The sequence below is a fragment of the Scyliorhinus canicula genome, chromosome 4 (assembly GCF_902713615.1).
Source record: "Scyliorhinus canicula chromosome 4, sScyCan1.1, whole genome shotgun sequence".
In the NCBI taxonomy this organism is placed as follows: Eukaryota; Metazoa; Chordata; class Chondrichthyes; order Carcharhiniformes; family Scyliorhinidae; genus Scyliorhinus; species Scyliorhinus canicula.
The window spans coordinates 59446455-59467662 of NC_052149.1; the positions used below are offsets into that span (position 1 = coordinate 59446455).

General features: G+C 44.7%; 1 protein-coding gene across 1 annotated transcript in view; it reads left to right on the forward strand.

The window, feature by feature from the left end:
- The window catches only part of stil (STIL centriolar assembly protein), a 72146-nt gene extending 52751 nt beyond the window's left edge, over positions 1-19395 (forward strand). Inside the window, exons 12-16 of the mRNA XM_038794313.1 lie at positions 1877-2063; positions 9577-9808; positions 10739-10955; positions 15338-15588; positions 17473-19395. Of these exons, the coding sequence (XP_038650241.1) occupies positions 1877-2063; positions 9577-9808; positions 10739-10955; positions 15338-15588; positions 17473-18250 (1665 nt within the window). The 3' untranslated portion in view covers positions 18251-19395. The remainder of the gene's footprint in view (positions 1-1876; positions 2064-9576; positions 9809-10738; positions 10956-15337; positions 15589-17472) is intronic.
- Positions 19396-21208: the final 1813 nt, after the last annotated feature.

A 21208-nucleotide genomic window follows, 5' to 3' on the forward strand; every position in this document is an offset into this window, starting at 1 on the left:
GATGTCTGTATATAGGAGCACAGAGATCACTGCAGCATGGCAAGCCATGAACTTGGGGTTGGGTTTACAGGAAATTGCTGAGACAGGGAGGGATGAGGTCATGGAGAGATTTAAAAACAAAGATATGCAAGAGGTTGCTTGACCGAGTCCATGTGGATGAGTGAGCATGGGTATTGTGCGAGTTAAGACTTGGGCAGCAGAGTTTTGGATGAACTCAATCATCAAGTCTAGAAGTAGCAAAGTTGATAAGCAAGAAATTGTTTTATTGGAAATGTAAATATCAAGGGCAATGTTACGTAGGCAACCAGTCTCAATCTGAAGGTATGTTGGCCTGATATAACTTGAGTTTGTGAACTTTGTAGCTTACGGCACATGGGGCTGACAGTAACTTCATTGCAGTGTTAATGTCAGCCTACTTGTGGCAATAAAGAGTATTATATTATGTTATATAGTTGCCATTGATTCAAAATATTTTCATTCCAGCAAATTTAATGCATTGACTGATCTTCCAGATTCTGGAGCATGGTTTGGTTTTTTTGCTTACCATGGTGCCATGGAAACCTGAAAATGACAGTAGTTAGCCTATTCTGATAATACAGCAGATTTACTCAATATACTGCATGACCAATGAGGTAACATTATTGCACACCTTACTGGAACTGAAATCTGCGAGTCTCTCAGATCATGGGCAGGATTCTCTGTTGCCTGTCGTCGATACCGTAATCTCGATCAGGCAGAGAATCCTGCCCCTTGGAAATGGCATAATAGCGGTGCGCCCCATTGGACGGCATTGGCGTGTCATCGGCCAGCCCTCCCATGATGCTCCGCCCCCGATGGACCGTGTTCCTAACCGCAATCGACATGGTGGTCTCAGCGGTTGGGAACCCGGCGTGGTGGCTTTGGACTATGTCCAACGCCACCACACAGCCTGGATCCCTACCGCTGCCTGGGGGTGGGCTTCCGCGAGGGCTCCTGGGGAGTGGCCAGGGGGGTCAAGGATGGCGAGTTAGGTCCACGAATGGTTGGCGCCATGTTGCATGCACTAGTGCTGCAGGTCATCAGCCTTGTGCATGCGCAGCTTGGGGCCTGACCATTCTCCGGTCGTTTTCGGTGCTGGAGCTGGGAGTTTCACCTGGTGCCGCTGCTCACCTCTCACCGGTCCCAGAATTGGTGAGGGGTCAATGCCAATTTTTCCATTGCAAACCTCCCACAAATTCCCTGTTCGAGCGGCATTAGCCGCTGAAATGGAGAATCCAGCCCATAGTATTTGTTGCCCATAGTATTTGTTGCCATTATAGAAACTTTCATGTATATGATGATGATGGAGGGGGATGAATTGCATCAGTTCCAAGGTAACTAGTGATAGCACGTTGCAACTGAGCTGAACTTCTGTAATTAAATCAATGATCTAACAACTGCCACAGATAAAACCATAACTTTTGACCATGGTATTGACTAACAATCCTGACTCAATGTTGTTAAACGTAGAGTCAACTCGGGATTGGGATTTTTTAAATTGTACTCCGAATAATGCTGCAAACCAATGGTCCTGATGGATGTGAACTGTGCAAGCATTTTGACTTGGTTAAACTCCAGTTGTGTTCTGGGGATGTGAGAGGCATACAGTGCTGATTATTGTCAACCTGCCCTTTGGTTCTGTGGCCTTTGGGTAAATGATGCTCGTCCACAGGGAAAAGAACATGTATTCCATATCAGACAATCAGTCTGATTTCGTTTAGACCCTCATGTCAAAAGCAAACTGATGTAAGGGTATCAATCCTTCAACCTGATAATATTTCAAAATACTAAAGCTTTGTGAAAACCCAATAAATCATTTGTATTCTTTAGTTAACTTTTGAATGTTTGCTTTACTCAGATTCAGCGACTTCTGAGCACGCAGCAATGTGGTGTTACAACTCCTGTGACGCATTGCTCTTCAAAAAGTATCGGCATTTCTAATGCCTCACCACAGCCAGAGACAAAAGTGGGATTTGTTGCTATGGAAACTCCGACATCTCCTGGAATTCACATGAAAAAAAGTGTTAGCATTGCCGTAAGCACAGGTGAGATGCAGAATATCCAGCATATGAACTGAACAGTGCAATTTATTTTTAAAATTTTAATATTTGGGGGCTGTGGGCTAGGGGCTGGTTTAGTACAGGACTAAATCGCTGGCTTTGAAAGCAGACCAAGGCAGGCCAGCAGCACGGTTCAATTCCCGTACCAGCCTCCCCGAACAGGCACCGGAATGTGGCAACTAGGGGCTTTTCGCAGTAACTTCATTTGAAGCCTACTTGTGACAATAAGCGATTTTCATTTCATTTTTTTCATTTAAACAGAAATGTATAAGCCATTTTTATTAATTCTTTGAGAAATGCTATATCGTTTGTGTGTGTACTAATCAAACTTAGAGCGTTTTTGTTTTGTAACTTAAAAATTATTGAGTCCACCAGGCTTGCAACAAGTTGAAATGTGTCTACTGTGTCTCAAGTGGTATCAGGAGAAAGAAATCCTTATTCTGAAATAAGAACAGAAATGTTGGGAGTACTCGGCTCTGGCAGCATCTTTGGGAAGCAAAGATCGACTTAGCATTTCAGGTCTGTAACCTTTCATCAGAACTGGGGAAAGTTAGCAGTACAATAGGTTTTGAGCAGGTGAAAGGGGAAACAGTGGGAAGAAGAAAATGGTGGATCTGTGGATAGAGTGGAGGGCAGGAGGGATTAAATGATGGAAGGGATTTATGATGCAAGGCCAAAAGGAGTGGTAGTGGGATAAGTGAAGAAACAGAAGATGTGTGCAGACGAGATATGAATGATAGGATCCCGAACAGCACCTTCAAAAAGTCAAATAAGAGGAAAACAAGAAAGAAAAAAACTAAAACAAATTAAAATATGGGAGTGGGGAGGTTACAGACTAAAATTGTTAGTCATTATTGAGTCAAGATGGCTGTAAAGTGCACAGTCAAAAGATGAGATGCAGACCATTAAGTTTTCGTTGAGTTTCATTGGATTACTGTGGCAGTTGGATTACAATTTGGTTGCACTTGCAAACTGGATGGTGGTGTTTTGCAAAGTACTCATTCAGTCTGTGTTGTGTTTGGTCTCCCACATGTGAACAGTGAATATAGTAATATTCTAAACTGAAATATAAGTAACTCATTGTTTCATCTGAAGGACTGTTGGCACCTTGGATAGTGCAACGGGAACAGGTGTTGCATTTTCTACGCTGGCATGGAAATCTGCCCGAGGGAAAGGAGGGGATGTTAGAGGTGACAGGAGTGAACCACTGTATTGTGGAGGGAACGGTTCCTTTGGAATGATGAAAGGGGAGTAAGAAAAATCATGTTGGAGTGGTCAGAAATGACAGAACATGATCCATTGAATACAGAGGCTGCTGGAGACATGACATGATCCATTGAATACTGAGGCTGGTGCAGCGGAGTGGGAAATGGTCAGGTGGGGAGAGATGATGGCCGCAACCATTGAGAAGTAGTCGAGAATGAGGGCTTTTTTGGTCCTCCCGGCATGCCAGACCCTCGCCTCCACCTCTAGCAGGCCCAGAGGTTTAGGATCTGAGTTCCGGTGCCCAGAGGTCACTGCTGTGCATATGCAGGGAGTGTTGGATGGCACCCTGAGGGATGGATGGTCAGGTAGGCTTGGGGGATCCGAGGGTACCGTGGTGGAAGCTGTAGCTGGTTGTCAGTCCCTCACCTTCTCCAATTCCTTACAGATACATTATATCTTGGACCCTGCAGCAGCTGGTTTGTCGGAGGTGTTGGCAGTCCAGGGGCCAAACTTCGGAGAAGGCAGCGGCAGCAACGACGACAAAGGCTCGAGGTGGTGGCCCATGTGCAGGGCCCCACCCCACACCCTGACGACCTGGCCATCCATCATGCCGGGGAGGGACCCAGAGAGGGAGGCCAGCAACGACCCACGGTGTACAGGCGTTGCTAGTCCTTTGAAAAGATGATGGACAGCATGTGCTGTGGGAAGCTGTCTCTACAAGGGGACAATGCAACACCTGTGCCATACGGACTTGGCACCATGAAGAGGAGGATACCCACTTTGGGTGGCCACCAAGGTCACTGCAGCCCTGAACATTTACGCCTCAGAATCATTCCAGGCCTCGAGTGGGTACTTGTGTGGCGTACCTAAACCAACAGGCCGCAAGTGCATCCGTGAAGTCACCGATGCCCTGCTTGCCCAGGCAGCCGACTACATAAACTTTGACCTGCGCCAAAACCATCAAGGTGCCCAGGCAGCAGGTCTCTCTGTGATTGCCGGGATGCCTCCGCTCCAGTGGGTAATAGAAGGCATGCATGTTACAATGTGTGCACTGGGCTGTCGGGGTTGCCCTTCATTAACAGGAAGGGATTCCACTCCCCAAACGTCCAACTTGTATGCGACCACCAGCTCAAGATCATGCATGTATGTTCACGCTTCTCCGGGAGTGTGCTCGACAGCTACTTCCTACGGCAGTCCGAGATCCCCGGCATAGAACCTGGCTGAAGACGTCAGTACGAAGGCTGGTGACCGATGCGGAGATCTGATATAACGAGGCGTATGTGGCCACCTGGAATGCCATTGAGTGGTGCTTCGGACTGCTTAAAATGCGGTTCTGATAAGGTGGATGAGGAGGGGCTGGGCCAGGAAGGGCTGAAGGGCGAGTCAGGGGAAGATCAGTCGAAGGGTGGAGGACAGGTGGCTGCGAAGGCCCAGCATGCCCGGGGGCCAGTGAAGCCCTCATAGGCCGTGGCATCATCTGACATCTCTCCCCGGTTCCCCTTTTTCACCCTCCCAATTGCCCTGTTCCACCCTCCCAAGGTCTGTGTTACATCACTTCAGGGTGATGGGCCTGTGTCGGCACTGTCAGCGGGTCAATATAAAAGGCAGGAGGGTGGTGATAACCTGCTGTGAGCTGAATTCTGCTGCTGTGCCATAGTCTGACTCCTGCCTGTCTGCGGTGAGCCGCTCACACCCATCACCTGCACATAGTATGCCTTCGGGTGGGGTGAGGAGGTTGGCAGGTCTAGTAGCAGGAAGCCTGGGGGGCCGGGGGAGGGCAGAGGGTAACAGGTGAGGAGGTTGCAAGCCTTCCCAGAGTGCGGAATGATGTAACAGAGGCTTCACATGTCTCGGGTGTAGCGTGTTTTAATGTGGTACAATTGTGACTCTTAACTATCCCTAGCCCTCGATGTGCCGGCCACCTTTCTCTTACTCCACCCCCTCTGCCCTCTTGAGTGATCCTCTTCTCTGCTTAGCCCTCCGTGCTCTGCCACTACATCTAGCCGTTCCCCCACAACCGGAGGTGAGAGCAGCTGCTGATTACTACATCCTGTGGCCTATGATGCCCCATGGCGGGTGTACTCTGGAGGGCCCCATCTGACTTGGCGGTGGCACATGCCTTGCAGTGCCACCCTGTTCCATAAGCTGACCCCAAGATGCACCTTTATCGGGGGGTTGGACTCGGGAGAGCTACTGACCGCTTTCGTCTCCTTGTAGGGAGGATCTGGGTCGGAATCCAGCACTCCGAACTCCTGATCGGTGTCTCTATAACCCTGTGGGTCACCTCGGATGGAGGATCAGCTGGATTGAGCTCCGGATATCCCTGCGCCATCTGGCTCTGCTGGCCCTGGCGGCTCTCCAATGTCTGCACTATGGTGTCAGCTCTGTGACCTGGCCACGTTCTGCAGTGCCTCGCCAAATTTAACTCCGGAGGCAACCACCACATGCCCTGGCACCGCCCCCTCCCCATCTGGGACGTGGTTCTCTGCGACTAGGACATGCTCCGCAGTACCTCCACAATACCCACCTGAGACTGGGCCATGCTTCGCAGGGCCTCCGAAAGGTCCACCTGCGTCAGGGACACACCCCCCAGAGCCTCGGACATGCTTTCAAGACACTCAGCCATGGCTGTCACTGACTGAGCAACACCACTTAAATGGTGCTAGCATCATGTTCCAGACTCGCCACGCTAACAGTGTTGGCCACACATCGCTGGTGCAGTCACCTGCACCTGTAGCCATTGGATCACCTCCAATTTGTTATGGACCACCTGGAGTGTTGGTGACATCCCCCTCAGAATCTCATGGCCACACCCTATCGACTGCATCAGCCCCAGGTGGTCCTGGGGCTCAGCTGTTCTCCCTGTTCTTTTTGGGAGCAGGGGAGTGGGCTCTGGGATGGCTGGCACCATCGGATGGCGATCCTGTGGGAGAATGGACATGTGGTCAGTGGGAGGGAAGGATCATCATCCTGGCATGAACAACTGAAATGTGACAGGACATCTGGGTGGGCGCCGGTGAATATTCACCTCTGCGGCGGTGGCCAATTTCTACTTCGGTAACTGATCTGTCCTCAGTCACCTCCATGTTCTCCACGGGGTGAGAAACGTGAGGTTCAAAACCCTGCCGCCCCTCTGAGCCATTTCCCCCTGTTGTGGGCTAGCTTTTCCTGCGGGGACATGGGCATTGTGAGCCAAACGCTTTGTGCTTCGTGAGAGGAGGAAGGCATGGCGGGGGACAGGCAGGTGCACCACTGCTGGGCACAGATGGGGTTGCTGGTGAATGCCAAACTGTGCTGGGGCACATCACTGTATTGTGTCGGGAAGGAGCGGTGCCAGGGCATGTGGGAGTTGCCTCCGGATTCAGCAGGTGGGACCAGTGCCAGGGGGATGATACCAACTCACCCGTGCATCCCCATGGAGGTTGTTGAGCTTCTTGTGGTACTGGGTAACGCTACTCCTTGTCACACTCTCTGCATTGGTGGCTGTTGCCACTGTCCCCCAGGCAGCACTGGCTGCTCTGTGGCTTACCCTCCCCAAGCCACTTGGCGGAGGAGGGGAGGGAGAGACACAGGGTATCGACCAAGTCCATCAGTCTGACCAGGTCAGCAGCCTCGAATCGTGGAGCTGGTCTATCTGGTGGCACAACTGCGTGCTGACAGGGCTTTACTCTGCGGGATCGGATAGAGTGCTGCTCATCTTCATTAGCAGGGAGCTGCCGAGTACAGTCCCAGCGAATCAGCCGACAGGGCAGTCATTTGAGGCGTAAGCCGTCAGGGCAGTCATTTACGGTGCAAATGCCATGGGCTGTCATTAAGTTCCTTAATTAACATTAGATACCGGTGACGGCCTTGCCAAGTTGACTGTTGGGAAACACTCGGCATTTCCTGCTCGCTACCACACTTCAAAACTTTTCCGTTCGATTTCGCCCCTCATGTTTGTATTTACTATTATGTGGGAAACATTTTGACTCCAAAGAGCTATAGCAATGTCACTTAAGATGAGAGAACCAAGAATCTGGCACCTTTGCGGAAAGCTCTCCGTGGCTGCTTTGCCTGCCACAGTTATTGTTGAGGTTTGGATATGAATTTACATCTGTAAAGTCTACCAAAATTGTTACAAAAATAAGCTTCAGACCACTGATGGAAATGAGTATTGCTTTGTTTTTTAATATGTGATATTCTTCAGATTACAAAATACTGCTCACTGTATCTGAGAAGTATGGGGCAGAATTCTCCGCAGGGGGCCGAATTCGTGAAGGCCGTCGTGAACTCGGCCGAGGTTCACGATGGCCTCGGAGCCCGCTCCCCGCACCTAATTCACCCCCACCCGGGGGGCTAGGAGCGGGCCTCCGTCTTTCTCGGCAGCGACCTCGTCACGCCGAGAATGTGAAGTCATCCGCGCGCGCGGGTTGCCGGTTCCAACCCGCGCATGCGCGGATGACTTCATTGCGCAGACGGCACGAACCCGCGCATGCACGGTGGCCGTCTTTCTCCTCAGCCGCCCAGCAAGACGTGGCAGCTTGATCTTGCCGGGCGGCGGAGGGGAAAGAGTGTGTCCGTTTTGGATGCTGGCCTGACGTTCGGTGGGCACCGATCGCGGGCATGTCCCCTCCCGAGCACAGTCGTGGTGCTCCCGTCCCAAACGGGCATCTGGTGCTCGTTTCCCGAATGCAGTGACCAGGTGTGGTTGCTGCCGTGGTGAAACGGGCGTGAAGGGCCGGCCGCTTGGCCCATCGGGCTCAGAGAATCGCCGTGAAAAATGGCGAGCGGAGATTTTTCCGAGCCGGGGGGGGGAGAATCGCTGGGGGCGCCAGGGGGGGCGTAAAAAATGTCGGGAGGCCCTCCCACGATGCTCCCACACCACGTGGGGAGCGGAGAATTCCGCCTGTGATGTTTCCAAAATACTCTAATAGCTTGGTGCATACAGTTCTAATTGCTATTACATAAGGATCCAGAGGTGCATCTTAATGCAACAACTCCCGTAGAGACTAATACCGTAGAATTTCCAATGAATGGTTGGATGGATCACATGACAAGACTTCCAGTTTTAAGATTTTTACTGCAACAAACTGTTACTAAACATTATTTTTTTGTAGGCAACTTAAACTCAGACTACAGAAAGGTTTCCACTTTAACTTTTAAAACAACTGAAAACCCCACCATGATTATTCTTTACATTGCTCCTTGAGGTGGGAGTTAATTTGTCCAGAATCAGTCCAAAACTATTCTCCACTCCTGATTGCCTCCTTTCTCAGCTGAGTAACTTCTTATCCCTGTACTGACTTTCATAATGAGGGTTGCCCTGGAGACTCTTTTCTCTTGCCAAAGCTAGGCAAATCATCCATTCATTTATACACTGTTTAAAAATTCCGCCAGTTTTTTTTTTAAGTAAATGTGAATAGTTGGCTTTTGACCCAAAAAAAACCCTTATCTTTCAACATTACACTGCATAATAACAATTCTATATTTTAATATTCCATTCAAGTTTTTCCACATTTATACTAAAGGTAAATTCGCCATAGTCCCAGATGACCGTAGTCTGCTTTACCCTTTGAGATGGAAGCTGACTGGTGGTGATTTAACCTGACGATCACCACACCTCAAGTGAGGTGTGAAATTGAGACGGTGGGCCTTCATGAATAACATTTATAGCAGTGCCAGAAAGCTATACCATTATCAAAGAGATCCCTTGTATTTCACAGTACTGGTATTACCTGTTGTTTAATATGTTCTAAAGCCACCTTCCTGAGAGAACTTACCGGGCCAAAAACTCAGTGGCAATTGCAAGCATCCCTAGTATTATTGGGTTTAGAATAAAGGCCACCACAATTATAATGTAGCTGACTGCGTAAGACACTGGGAGCGTGTGTACAAAATAGACAATACACACTTAATTCTGCTGGTACTCGCCTCAGCTAGTAGCTTTTGACTGACCGCTATTGCCTGTAAATATGGCACCTTGCACTTCCATTCTGCTGTTAGTAAATGACCAGAACCATGAGTTGACCTCTGTGCATGGAACCCTTGAGCAGTGGCACTGTGCTGAGGGATTTCATTATCTGCCTATTTCTGTACGCTAGTCTAATCTAGAGATCCTGAGCCCAAAACATGAATAAATGAAGTTAACTGACACTTTGGATGTGCTTCACTACTACATTAGAGGTGCTGTTAAATCAAGACCAAGTCTGCTTGCTCTGATAATTCAGATGAACAATAATGATACAGTAGCACATTTTGAAAAGAGGGTATTCTCTTAATACTTTATTAACATGACTTAATTATTCTTTCTTAGGTGCCAGTTTGTTCTGGTGCCCGCCTGAGGGACAAGAGGCACATCAATCTGTACCCAACCTAAAGCTGAATGATTCTGAATTATCGAATGAAGAAATGGCTCTCTCTCTTAAAACTGAGGACACCAGTCACACCAGTATTGCCTCTTCCCTGAATGAAGTGGACATACACAGCTTTGTGGAGAACAGTCAGGGCACAACAGAAAGTTCTGATCAAGCTGCTGATGAACAAAAGTAAGACTCTAATAAATTGAAATAATTGAAAATAACTTTCAAACATAGAATATCATTTTGCATCGGGAGGAAATTGAGCAATTAAAAAATTTGAGTGCAGGTCGATTAAATTTACATTTAAAGCTATCGATAGATTAAAACTGCAGTTAGACATAAAGGACAATGCTGATATCCTCCACAACTGAGAGGTTCTCTCTCTGCTTTGCTGTTGTCTTTAGACACTGCAAATACATCTAGCAGGATAGAACAGAAACTGAGAAGTATGCAATGTTTGCCTTTCATTAGAAATCATGATTGGTGTTAACTACAAGGTGCTTGTGCGCTCTGCTTTTGATTATTGGAAAACTGTACAAGTAGTAATCCTGTCCAGATGTGATGGTGACTGTTGCAGGAGACTCAGAGCATCATGATTCATTTTGTTTTTGTCCTTGCACTTCTTGGATGCTCTAATTGGACAAAAACCTCAATGGTTTACCATTTTTTATAAAACTGAATACTTCAATCACAATTGTTAAGCTATGACTGTACAAAAAGTGTGGCCATGTTGATCTTTTGGTTGGCAGGGGAGAAAGATGGACGCTGAAATTATGAAGTTGCAGAAACCATACTTTGATGATGCAATGTGAAGTGACCTTAAAAAGTCACCAGTCTATGGCAACTATATATACAAAGGTTTTAGCACAGGAAAGGTTATTTTGCCCTTCTCTGGACTGAACATGGATTTCTCAGACTTTCCAGTGGTAGCGAAACCAAATTACCTTGTCTTTTCAACTTTTATCAATTTAAAAACTTCTGCCTCCCTCATGCAAGCGCATGATGTTACCACTATGTGGCAGCATTTTGCAGCTGGCCTTGTTTCCATTTATTTCGCATGTATCCAAAATCTTTCTGTGCATTGATGAATAAACTTTCAATTTCATTGCCCTTTAGCTGTTCACCTGAGTGTGCGAAAAATTGCTGGGACCTTCATATCACTTTTCAGAGCCCCGTGCTGGGAGAAAGTGCAAGTACATACCTGCAAAGTAGCCTATTAGATGTACCACATCATATAGATAATAAAGAAACAGAAAGAAATGATGGCAATATCACTGAATCACATAATAACTCCCCATTTCAAGATGAACAAAGGTTTTACCAGAATTTAATGGTAAGTGTGCAGTTATATTTTAATTATGTTTCTGTGCTGTATTTCATGGCAATTTGTTTACAGAATTTTTGGATATTTTTCTTTCATGTTTTCCTTCCCTTCCAATGGTATATTCACTGATGTTGGAAAGTCTAAAATTGCCAGTAAGATTCCTGGTATCCAAGTGAGTAGGTAGTTAGTTACCCAATATTTAACAATTTGTGTGATCCAACACAGCATGTGCAGGTAGTTATCCAACTAAGAGCCTGATACTGTTCTTTCCCAAGGGCCAGCAGCAGTTATGTTAATCAGTCAGGAATGGGAGCTCTGATTTTAGTAAAGCAGCATAGTAAAATTCAGTGTATAATTATCAAAGTTTGTGTATTTATAGATCAATATAAAATCCGTATGTATGAAAAACTGAGTTTTTAAAATAACATTTTTGCGAAGCACTTTATGTACTCCTGCGGGTTTCAGCCAACTCTCCATATTCCCTGTTGACAGAAATCCTGGTCAAACCGCTTACCTCCAAAGCCCACCCACACATTGTATTCAGCCCCTCTTCTCAGCCTCTCTCCCTCCATTCGCTCACCAGCCCTTCTTGACGGCTTTCACTTGCGCACACCCATGCAACCCCGCTGCCACACCTCTCCCTTTTGCCCTAGTTACTGCTGCTGGCAAAGCAAGAGCTGCTGTGCTTCAATAAGGTATAACAGGGAACACGAGCAGAAGCACAGTTTGAAATGGTCACTCGTCTTCCTAGCTCAGCTACTTGACCACACACACACCCACTCTCACAGTTTTTCCCGCACTCGGTCAGTGACTTTGTTGTGCTTACTGGCCTCTGCCTATGCCAATTCAGTGCACAAACATGCTCAAACTTGCAGCTAAAAGTGGTTTGTAATGTTAATGGATTAAAGGTTGCTTAGGGCTCACTGTCAGCCCCATGCTGTTTGATAGCATTGGTCCAAGGCTTCACTGCCAGAACCTTTGTACTACTCCATCTCCTCTCCATGTTCGACATTGGTGTTGGAAGAGGTGCAGCTCGTGACCCCAAAAAAGTACCTCTGTGATTCCATTTTTTTGTTGCAAAAAATGTACTTTATTCACAAAATATCTAGAAAAACATTTCAAACTGACATCACAGTGTAATAACATTCAGGTTTTCTCATAGATCATGTTGCACTCTTGAGGTGCTTTAGTGCAGTCAAAGAAACCATTACAGACATTTCTAGGAGGTCAATACAGCTAGTACAAAGGTATTTAAGTTGTCTACATAGATAAAGTTGCACTCAAGTGCTTCAAAACAATTGTGATACATGTAATACCCACTGTATACAATCAATGCGAGTCATACAGCCTGAGGGATTCTATACATTTACCTCCCCTCAATGTACTATGACTGAAAGGGCATAGATAGTAACCTTTCCCCATTGAACTTCTGCAGCAGCTGCCCCAAGCTTTAGTGCATCCCCAGCACGTAGTCCTGGGGTTTGGAATGTGCCAGTCTACAACACTCAGCCGGAGGCAACTCTCTGCACGAGAAGACTGATACGTTTTGGGAAGACAAAAGAGCGTTTTTCACCGAGTTGATGATCCTCCAGCAACAGCTGATGTTTGTTTCTGTGTGCGTCCCTGGGAACAGCTCATAGAGCACAAAGTCCTGCATCATGGAGCTGCTCGGAATGAACCACACCAAAACCACTTCATCTCTCTCCAGGCCATCTTTGCAAAGACACATTCCATAAGGAGATGGACAACGGTATTTTCCCCACCATAGCCACCTTGAGGGAAACGTGCGGATAGTATAGGACTCTGAGCGTATAGGAAGGATCTGATGAGGAGGACCTTTCTCACTAGGTTTTGTTTGAGTTCTGGTGATGAAGCATTCTGTCAAATAACTTTTACAGTCTGCTTAGGGAACCATCCGATTGGATCCACAAACTCCTTTTCCTGTAGTACCTCTAGGACAGGCATTATCAAACTCGGCACGTGTGTCAGGAGGGTCACGGCGCTCCCGGTAGCGTAAATCCGCACGCAACAGCCGCAGCAGCTAGCTTTTAATAACGCCGGCTGCGAGCGGCCTTCAAAATGGCCAGAAACAATTAAAACCAATTCGGCCACACTGTACATGCGTGCCCAATCATCGGTGCGCATGCTCAAAATTATGCGCATGCGCACCGATGATCGGACACACATGCGCAGTGCGGCCGCATTTTTTTTATATGTTCGCAGTCTGTCTTTTCAAGTTCAGGGGGCCAAAGGGACCCAAAACCATTTCCTCCATTTTTGTCAGCAACAAACAAGGTAAGAGAAAATGGTTAGTCGCACAGATCGAAGGTCGTCCGGCGTGGGTCGCGAAGGTTGGGCGGTTGGTAAAAATGGGTCCCCAGAAAAAAAGTTGAAAAACACTGCTCCAGGACATGCCTGATGGATTTGTGGTCAAAGGTGTTTCTCTGGATAAATGTTTCCACAAGTGACAGGTGGTACAGTACGGGCCAACTACTTGGAGCATTCTGTGGCAACATAGTCAGACCCAACCTTCAGCATTTGGTATCTTACCAAGGATCTATGCACAGCTTGATGCGGCCACACTGTGGCCTCATCGCAACCCACAGTTTGGGAAATCCTACTGTAAGCTTCTTGCAGGTTAGATTTGTCCTCTGAATTTTTGTGACTTCCTTAAAGTGAGTGGTTTTGCTTACATCCAGGCGGAATCCTTCACCGTTTGGTACAAGAGACATTGTGCTTCCCTAATTTTGTCGTGTTTGGCAATTCAAAGATATTGCATTCGGATAAAGTTTAATTTTGCTTGCATGTAGTTATGCAAGCTGAGTTAATTCGAAAATAGGCCTATATAATTTGATCCATAATTTCTGTCTGCAAACCAATGACGGACTGAATGCCTGAATTCTGCATCAGAGGTGCTTGACAGATACTATTGTTGGACTAATTTGGAAAATGACACAAATGTAAACTGGGTTGACGTTTTCAGTACCTCTTCCCCTAGCTAAAATGTCTGCATGATGAGGCGTTATAACAAAGGTAAGATGCCATTAGTGAAGTATGAGGAAAACAAAGGGATTTAGATTTTTATTGGTAAACCTTAGAAATAAGGTATAGTTTTAAGTGTATTTACTGTAATGTTACTGTGCCTGGAAGAGTAAAACCCAGATTTAGATTCATGCCAGATAAAGGAGTTTGTATGTGTGGGATTGGTTAAGTTCCAACTGTGTGTCTATTGTTCTTGGAGAGGGCTATGGCTTGAAGAATAAATAAGCCAGCAGAGGTATGCGGGCATTGCTTATCAACTCTAGGCCCTTGTAACTTAAAAAAGCTTCTAAGTTTTAGCTGGATCTATTGCAATTGGAGACATGACATCAGTGAGTAAACATATCTCAACTCTGCCAGGGAAAGCGCGACAGGATGGCAGTTGCTGAGAGACTGGCTTTCCATGCTTCCAGGTTCTGAAAGAGTCATGCAGACTCAACGTTAGCTGTGTTCCATCTCCACAGATGCTGAGAATTTCCAGCATTTCCTGTTTTTGCTTCAGATTCCAGCATCTGCAGTATTTTGCTTTTATCTTCGGCATCCTCGAATACCAGTTTCTGTCCAGATAACCATGGGAATTGGGACAGAAAGAATTTCTTAAGATGACTGAAGTTGAGAGAAAAGAGACCAAGGTAATTGTTCTGAACAGCTCAAGGAAGAGTTTTTTTAAAAAGTGTTCGGAGTTGAGACATTGCAGCAACAAGATTTAAAGTGGGACAACAGACCCCAGAAGTCAATCAAACAGCTGATGGCATTTTACGAAAGCCTGGAAATCGATGATTACAGCAATTGTGAACAGCTTGTCTGACAGTCAAGACAAATAAATCCAGAAAGAGAAGTTGAAGCTTCTGGACTGGCTGTTAGAAGTGGAGCGGAAATTTGTTTAAAAGTATAATTTGGAAAATCTGGACTGTATTTCAGAATGCAAACTGCTAACATTATTGTGAACAAAACTTTTAAAGCAGACTTTTCTTTTGGCATGGTGTTTGGAAACTATATCTGGGAAATTCTGAAGAGAAATCCACAGAAGTCTGTTAACCTTAAAATCCATGTGTAATTGTGAAGCTCAAGAGGAGTAAAGGAGTATTGTAATACAATCCAATTTTTCCATCTTTTAATAAATGTTTTTTCTTGTTGTCAAAACTAATTGGTATTCTCTTCCTCCACGTTTTATTGAATGAATGTAACGGTTATGGGGCTAGATTCTCTGCTGTCTGGATTCTCCGTTGTGCCGGCAGCCCATCTACGCCCAGGTTGTAAAAGTAGAAATTGCCACAAAAATATGCATGCAGTTTGTAAAACTGATAACACAATTAGAAGGTTTAAAAAAATGTTTGTTTATCTTCTATAAGGGCCAGGTGAACCAGCTATTAGAATCTTCTCCTGCAAAACAAAACCAGGGAACAGAGAATAAAGATGCTGAATCAGAAGCCTCTGTGCAGCTCACTGACAATAGGAACAAACGCTCTGAACACCAGACTCGTCAAAAGGAAGATAATGATGTTCTGAGCGCAACCCTGAGACAACTGAAGAAAATGGGAGTGAAAATTGATCTTGAATCTTCCAGTATGACCAAGACCAAAAGCAAAATTGAAAATGCAAGGTATTGATAAACTAATGTAACATTGAAGAAACTATGTTTCAAAATCACTTGCTTGTTCTTAGACCTTTTTAGATAATGTCATCTCGTTCCAAGGTAAGAATCACACGGCTGCCAATTTGGAGAAATTTCAACAGTAAGAGTAATTAAAAAATAATTGACTTCAAAATGTTCCTATTTAAACCACTTCCCACCAGGGAACAGTAGCCTAAAGGAAAGACTAGGTTAGCAGATGAACAGTACGGACATGCTCTCAGCCCCAGGTTACCCACAAGGATTGCATTTGCTCAGTTAGATAGACTTGTTTGAATGGGGTCAAAAATAACTTAACTTGGAATTTTCACAGTTTTCTTTCCTCTGGAATGTGATATGTTAGCAATGGTTTATTAATCAATTATTACAAGTAGTCCAAAGAAGCTGGTGGTGGGCTGCTGCCTTGAACCACTATACCCCTGGTGATAGTGAATTCAGATGGAATTGCAGAATTTCGACCGCAATAATCAAGGAGAAATAATACATGTTGAATTCAGGATAATGGTATAATTGGTGACTGTTACCGTGCTGTTGCCTTTCTAGTTTGTAGAAATTATAGCACTGGGAGGTTATAGCACCTTGGATAACTTTGTTGCAGTTTGTCCTGTGAACTAAAGTCTCAATGCAATTGGGAAATTGTCACAGTAACTTCATTGCAGTGTTAATGTAAGCCTACCAGTGACAATAAAGATTATTATTAGTGGAGGGAATGCCACTTAGTCCAGTGGCAGGCACCAACCAAGAGGAATTGTTCTGTCCTGGATAGTAAAGATTTGTTAGTGTGTTGGCTTGTTCATTCAGATAATAGCAAGTAATCCACCACATACTTGAACCATGTAGACGTTTGAGCAGCTTTTATGGTGTCAGAGAAGTTGGGCATTTGACACAATTCCCAGGGCATGAAGCTGAAGCGTTTGTAAGGCTGGTGCTTTTTTGTGTTTAATGGTGACCAAGATGCGATGATTGAGCCTTTTCTGGTTGAAAGTGGGTATAGACCGTACTATGTGCTCCAAATATCCACTTGTCAACCCAAGCCTGGCTGATATCCAGGTTCTGCTGATGTGGACTTCTTCGCTATGTGAGGACTTTTGTATTGTGACGAGCACATATATCCCCATACCTGGCCTTGTTGATTGAACTGAGGAACTCTGAACACTGCCCTGGACTGTGACTTGTCAATCTTCCATCAGAGGTGGAGAATCGCGGATGCCCTGAAGAGTACCCTGTCGGGCCCGCTAATGATATGCAAATGGTGCCTACTTAGTGCAGAGTGAAACGCATTGATGGCGTTTTCGAGGACATGGCGAATCACGATTTGGTGTCAAATCGGCACCTGCTGCAATTTTTGGCATTGGAAGCTATTCTCTGGCAAATCACATGTCTTGATTTTTTGGCCTCAGCTAACAGAGAATCCCGGTCTAGCGTGTCTCACTGTATTTGTTCACTTGGTAGCTTTTTGATCCATGAGTGGAGTTGTATGTTCAACCTCAACAGCACTTGTTCATAATTCAGCCTGATTATCGCAAAGGGAGTGCTGAAAAAGGTGCTGACCTCTAAGTTCCATTTGCCTTTTTAGGCCGACTGTCAAAGAGTAGGAAGATTTTCTCTTCTGACAAACATTCCTTCCTCTTCCAACATTGTAGATTAACTGTTTGTGTAATGTCACTGGTGCATAATGTATTTTGCATTTGCTTGCATATGGCCACAAAAAACTTTGTACTTTCAAAGATCTAATAAAGCATCACATCTCTGGAAATGTTACTTGTTGATGTGCATAGCAATGTGATGCAGAATGTTTTTTATAAATGTGTGGATAGTATATGCATTTGTAACCTTTTTTTTTCTTGTTTTTAGCACATTGGCTCGCATAAACCCTGAAGCAGTAATCCCAAGATTGAACTACATGTCCTTTGTCAATGTTGGCACAAGTGGACTTGGGGCTGGTGGAGCTGACCTCAGCATGGAGGCCAATGCTATAGCTCTGAAGTACCTGAATGATGCTCAGCTCTCCCAAATGTCTCTCCGACATGGTGGTAACTGTGAATCAACATCCCTAAGTAGTCTGTTAGAATTGAGCGCAGACAGAAGCATGGTAGGCCTAAGCCTGATTTCACCCAATAACATGTCGTTTGCTACACGTAAATACATGAGGAGATATGGACTTGTGGAGGATGTCCACAGCAGTGACGAAGAGGACGATTTGTCAGGTACTATCATACAGCCCATAAAATCTGATTCAGAAAGACTCTCTGTGGGAAAAGAAAGGTCTGAAAAAATGGTTGAGGTCCAGATTAAGAACCACTGTACCTTGGAATCTTTCTCTAAGAGCGATGGAAACATTCTAAAAAACATTACCAATGAGGTTGCTTCCTCAAAACCGCAGAGTAAGGACACACGGGCCCAAGATTGTCAGCAGATTCAAAATAATCCAAAACCCAAAATTAATATGTTTGCTGAAGAAATATGTTGTGCCAAGCACCCTGAAAAGGAAAATGGAATTGAAAGAGCTGAGGATTTTTCCAAGAAATTGAGGCCAAATGCTTCTGAGAAACAAAAGTTTACAAAAAGCCGTGATGTAGTGGGTAACATTCTGGATGTGAATCGACTCCGACAGTTACCCAAACTGTTTTAACGAACTGGACTGTTTATGACTCTTTCAAAAGCCAAGAATTCCCTAAGATATGTATACGCTATTTTGTAGGCACCAGTTTTTGTACAAATATTCTCAAATTTACTATTCTAACGTGTTCTAATGTAGGTCAGGTTAAATATTCAACACCGAGGGCCCGAAAATGTACAATGACAAAATCACAGGTTATCAACTGGCAACTACAATACAGCTCAAAGTCCTTTGTAAATATATACAACTAATGTTATAATTTTGTTCATATAAATTATGGCTCTTTGTTTACTTGGTAGAAACCTGTGAAGTATGACTGTCTTGGGATTATAATCAATGGGTAAATGTAGTTATGCGTAGCTTTTTATTGGCTCTGGTCAGTAATGCACAATCAATTCCAACAACCAAATGAAAGGCTGGTAGTTTATATTTAGAAATGAGCTTGTTTGTTTGGTAGTTGATAATCTGGCATTCTGAATAGTCGCTTTTGTTCTCTAATGTGACCAATGGAGAACAAACTGAGAAGTAATTAGTCTACTTTTTGAGGTGCGTGCTTCCAAAATTTAATGAAAGGCTGTAATGTTTTGCTCTGTCAGTACTTTTTAACAAATAGTTTTCAGATATTGCTGAATTGAAAGCTGGAAATTCATATTTGCAAAGGTAATGTGAAATATCAGAGTAGTTGCTAATGTAATACAAGTGTTATTTGATGAAGGGAAGGGTTTGATGTGTTGACGTCGACGCAGGTATGACTCGAGTATGTTTCAGGTAGGAAAATGATGCCGGCTGATAAAAATGGCATCAATGGAGCAGCGGAGGAAATTGTGGTTGACTGTTCAATTTTTCATAAGTACTGTGCTCTTCTCCACTAATCCAAATTTGGCAGTGATTGCATTCTTGATATTTTTGGCTAAAACCTTGGAACTAAAGTTTACAGAAATTCAGGGATATGTGTGTGTGTGTGTGTGTGTGTTTTTAACATTCCTGTGTGAGGTGTTTATCAGTGTTTCCATTTAAGATTTGTGCTTTTGGTCAATTTATCATACAGAGCCAATGGATTAATTCTTATTATTCTGTGATTTCTGCACAGTTTCTGTTTATTCAATCACTGGATTTTTTGTGAACAATTTATAAATAAAATATATGCACAATTTCTACATGTTGTTACTTGTTCATTTGTATAAGTATTGTTCTCCACAATCAAAATCTATATTAATCATTATTTCCCAGTGCATTTTGTTTGTAATTGAACTTTGTGCACATTTTTGCCCTAAACCAATCAATGTTTTATTCAAGTATAATTTGTTGAGTGTTTAGCAGTTACTATTTTAGCAGCGGCACATTGAGTTTCAGTTGCACATGAAACATAATTTACCCAAACTGAAGCCTGGTGAACCTTCTTTGCACTCTCTCCAAAACTTCCACGTCCTTCTGATAATGTGGTGACCAGAACTGCAAGCATGTGGTTATTTAACTGATATTGCCCTTGGCTCTACTTGCAATAGCCTGAGGCATCAGTAGTAGCATCTCTCGGGGGGTGACTAAAGCCAAGCAACTCCTGTGCTCCATCTCTTGCACCTTGGATAGGCTAAGATACCCAAATGGATATGGTGTTCATTCATATCATGGGTTTCCTAAAGTATACTATACCACAGATCAATGCGACTGCTGAGTTGTAGTCCCATAACCAGGACCTTTATTCAATGAGATGGAACAACGTATCTCAATGATGGTACATCTGCAGTCACCACTCACACAAGCAATACCTTTCCAGATGCTAGAAAGTCTAGCATCTATTGATTATATTATATTATAGCATCTATCAGTCTATTGACTGGAAAAGATATAGTTCGAGTACATTATCTCGTTCTTTGTACAATGTGTGCAGGAGGGTTTCCTGACACAATATGTTGACAGGCCAACACGAGGCGAGGCCACATTGGATTTGGTTTTGGGTAATGAACCAGGCCAGGTGTTAGATCTGGAGGTAGGTGAGCACTTTGGAAACAGTGACCACAATTCGGTGACCTTTACGTTAGTGATGGAAAGGGATAAGTATACCCCGCAGGGCAAGAGTTATAGCTGGGGGAAGGGCAATTATGATGCCATTAGACATGACTTAGGATGTGTTGGTTGGAGAAGTAGGCTGCAAGGGTTGGGCACACTGGATATGTGGAGCTTGTTCAAGGAACAGCTATTGCATGTTCTTGATAAGTACGTACCAGTCAGGCAGGGAGGAAGGGGTCGAGCGAGGGAACCGTGGTTTACCAAAGAAGTGGAATCTCTTGTTAAGAGGAAGAAGGAGGCCTATGTGAAGATGAGGCGTGAAGTTTCAGTTGGGGCGCTTGATAGTTACAAGGAAGCGAGGAAGGATCTAAAGAGAGAGCTGAGACGAGCAAGGAGGGGACATGAGAAGTCTTTGGCAGGTAGGATCAAGGAAAACCCAAAAGCTTTCTATAGGTATGTCAGGAATAAAAGAATGACTAGGGTAAGAGTAGGGCCAGTCAAGGACAGTGGTGGGAAGTTGTGTGTGGAGGCTGAGGAGATAAGCGAGATACTAAATGAATACTTTTCGTCAGTATTCACTCAAGAAAAAGATAATATTGTGTAGGAGAATGCTGAGACCCAGGCTATTAGAATAGATGACATTGAGGTGCGTAGGGAAGAAGTGTTGGCAATTCTGGACAAGGTGAAAATAGATAAGTCCCCGGGGCCGGATGGGATTTATCCTAGGATTCTCTGGGAAGCCAGGGAAGAGATTGCTGAGCCTTTGGCTTTGATCTTTAGGTCATCATTGGCTACAGGAATAGTGCCAGAGGACTGGAGGATAGCAAATGTGGTCCCTTTGTTCAAGAAGGGGAGTAGAGATAACCCCGTTAACTATAGGCCGGTGAGCCTAACGTCTGTGGTGGGTAAGGTCTTGGAGAGGATTATAAAAGATACGATTTATAATCATCTAGATAGGAATAA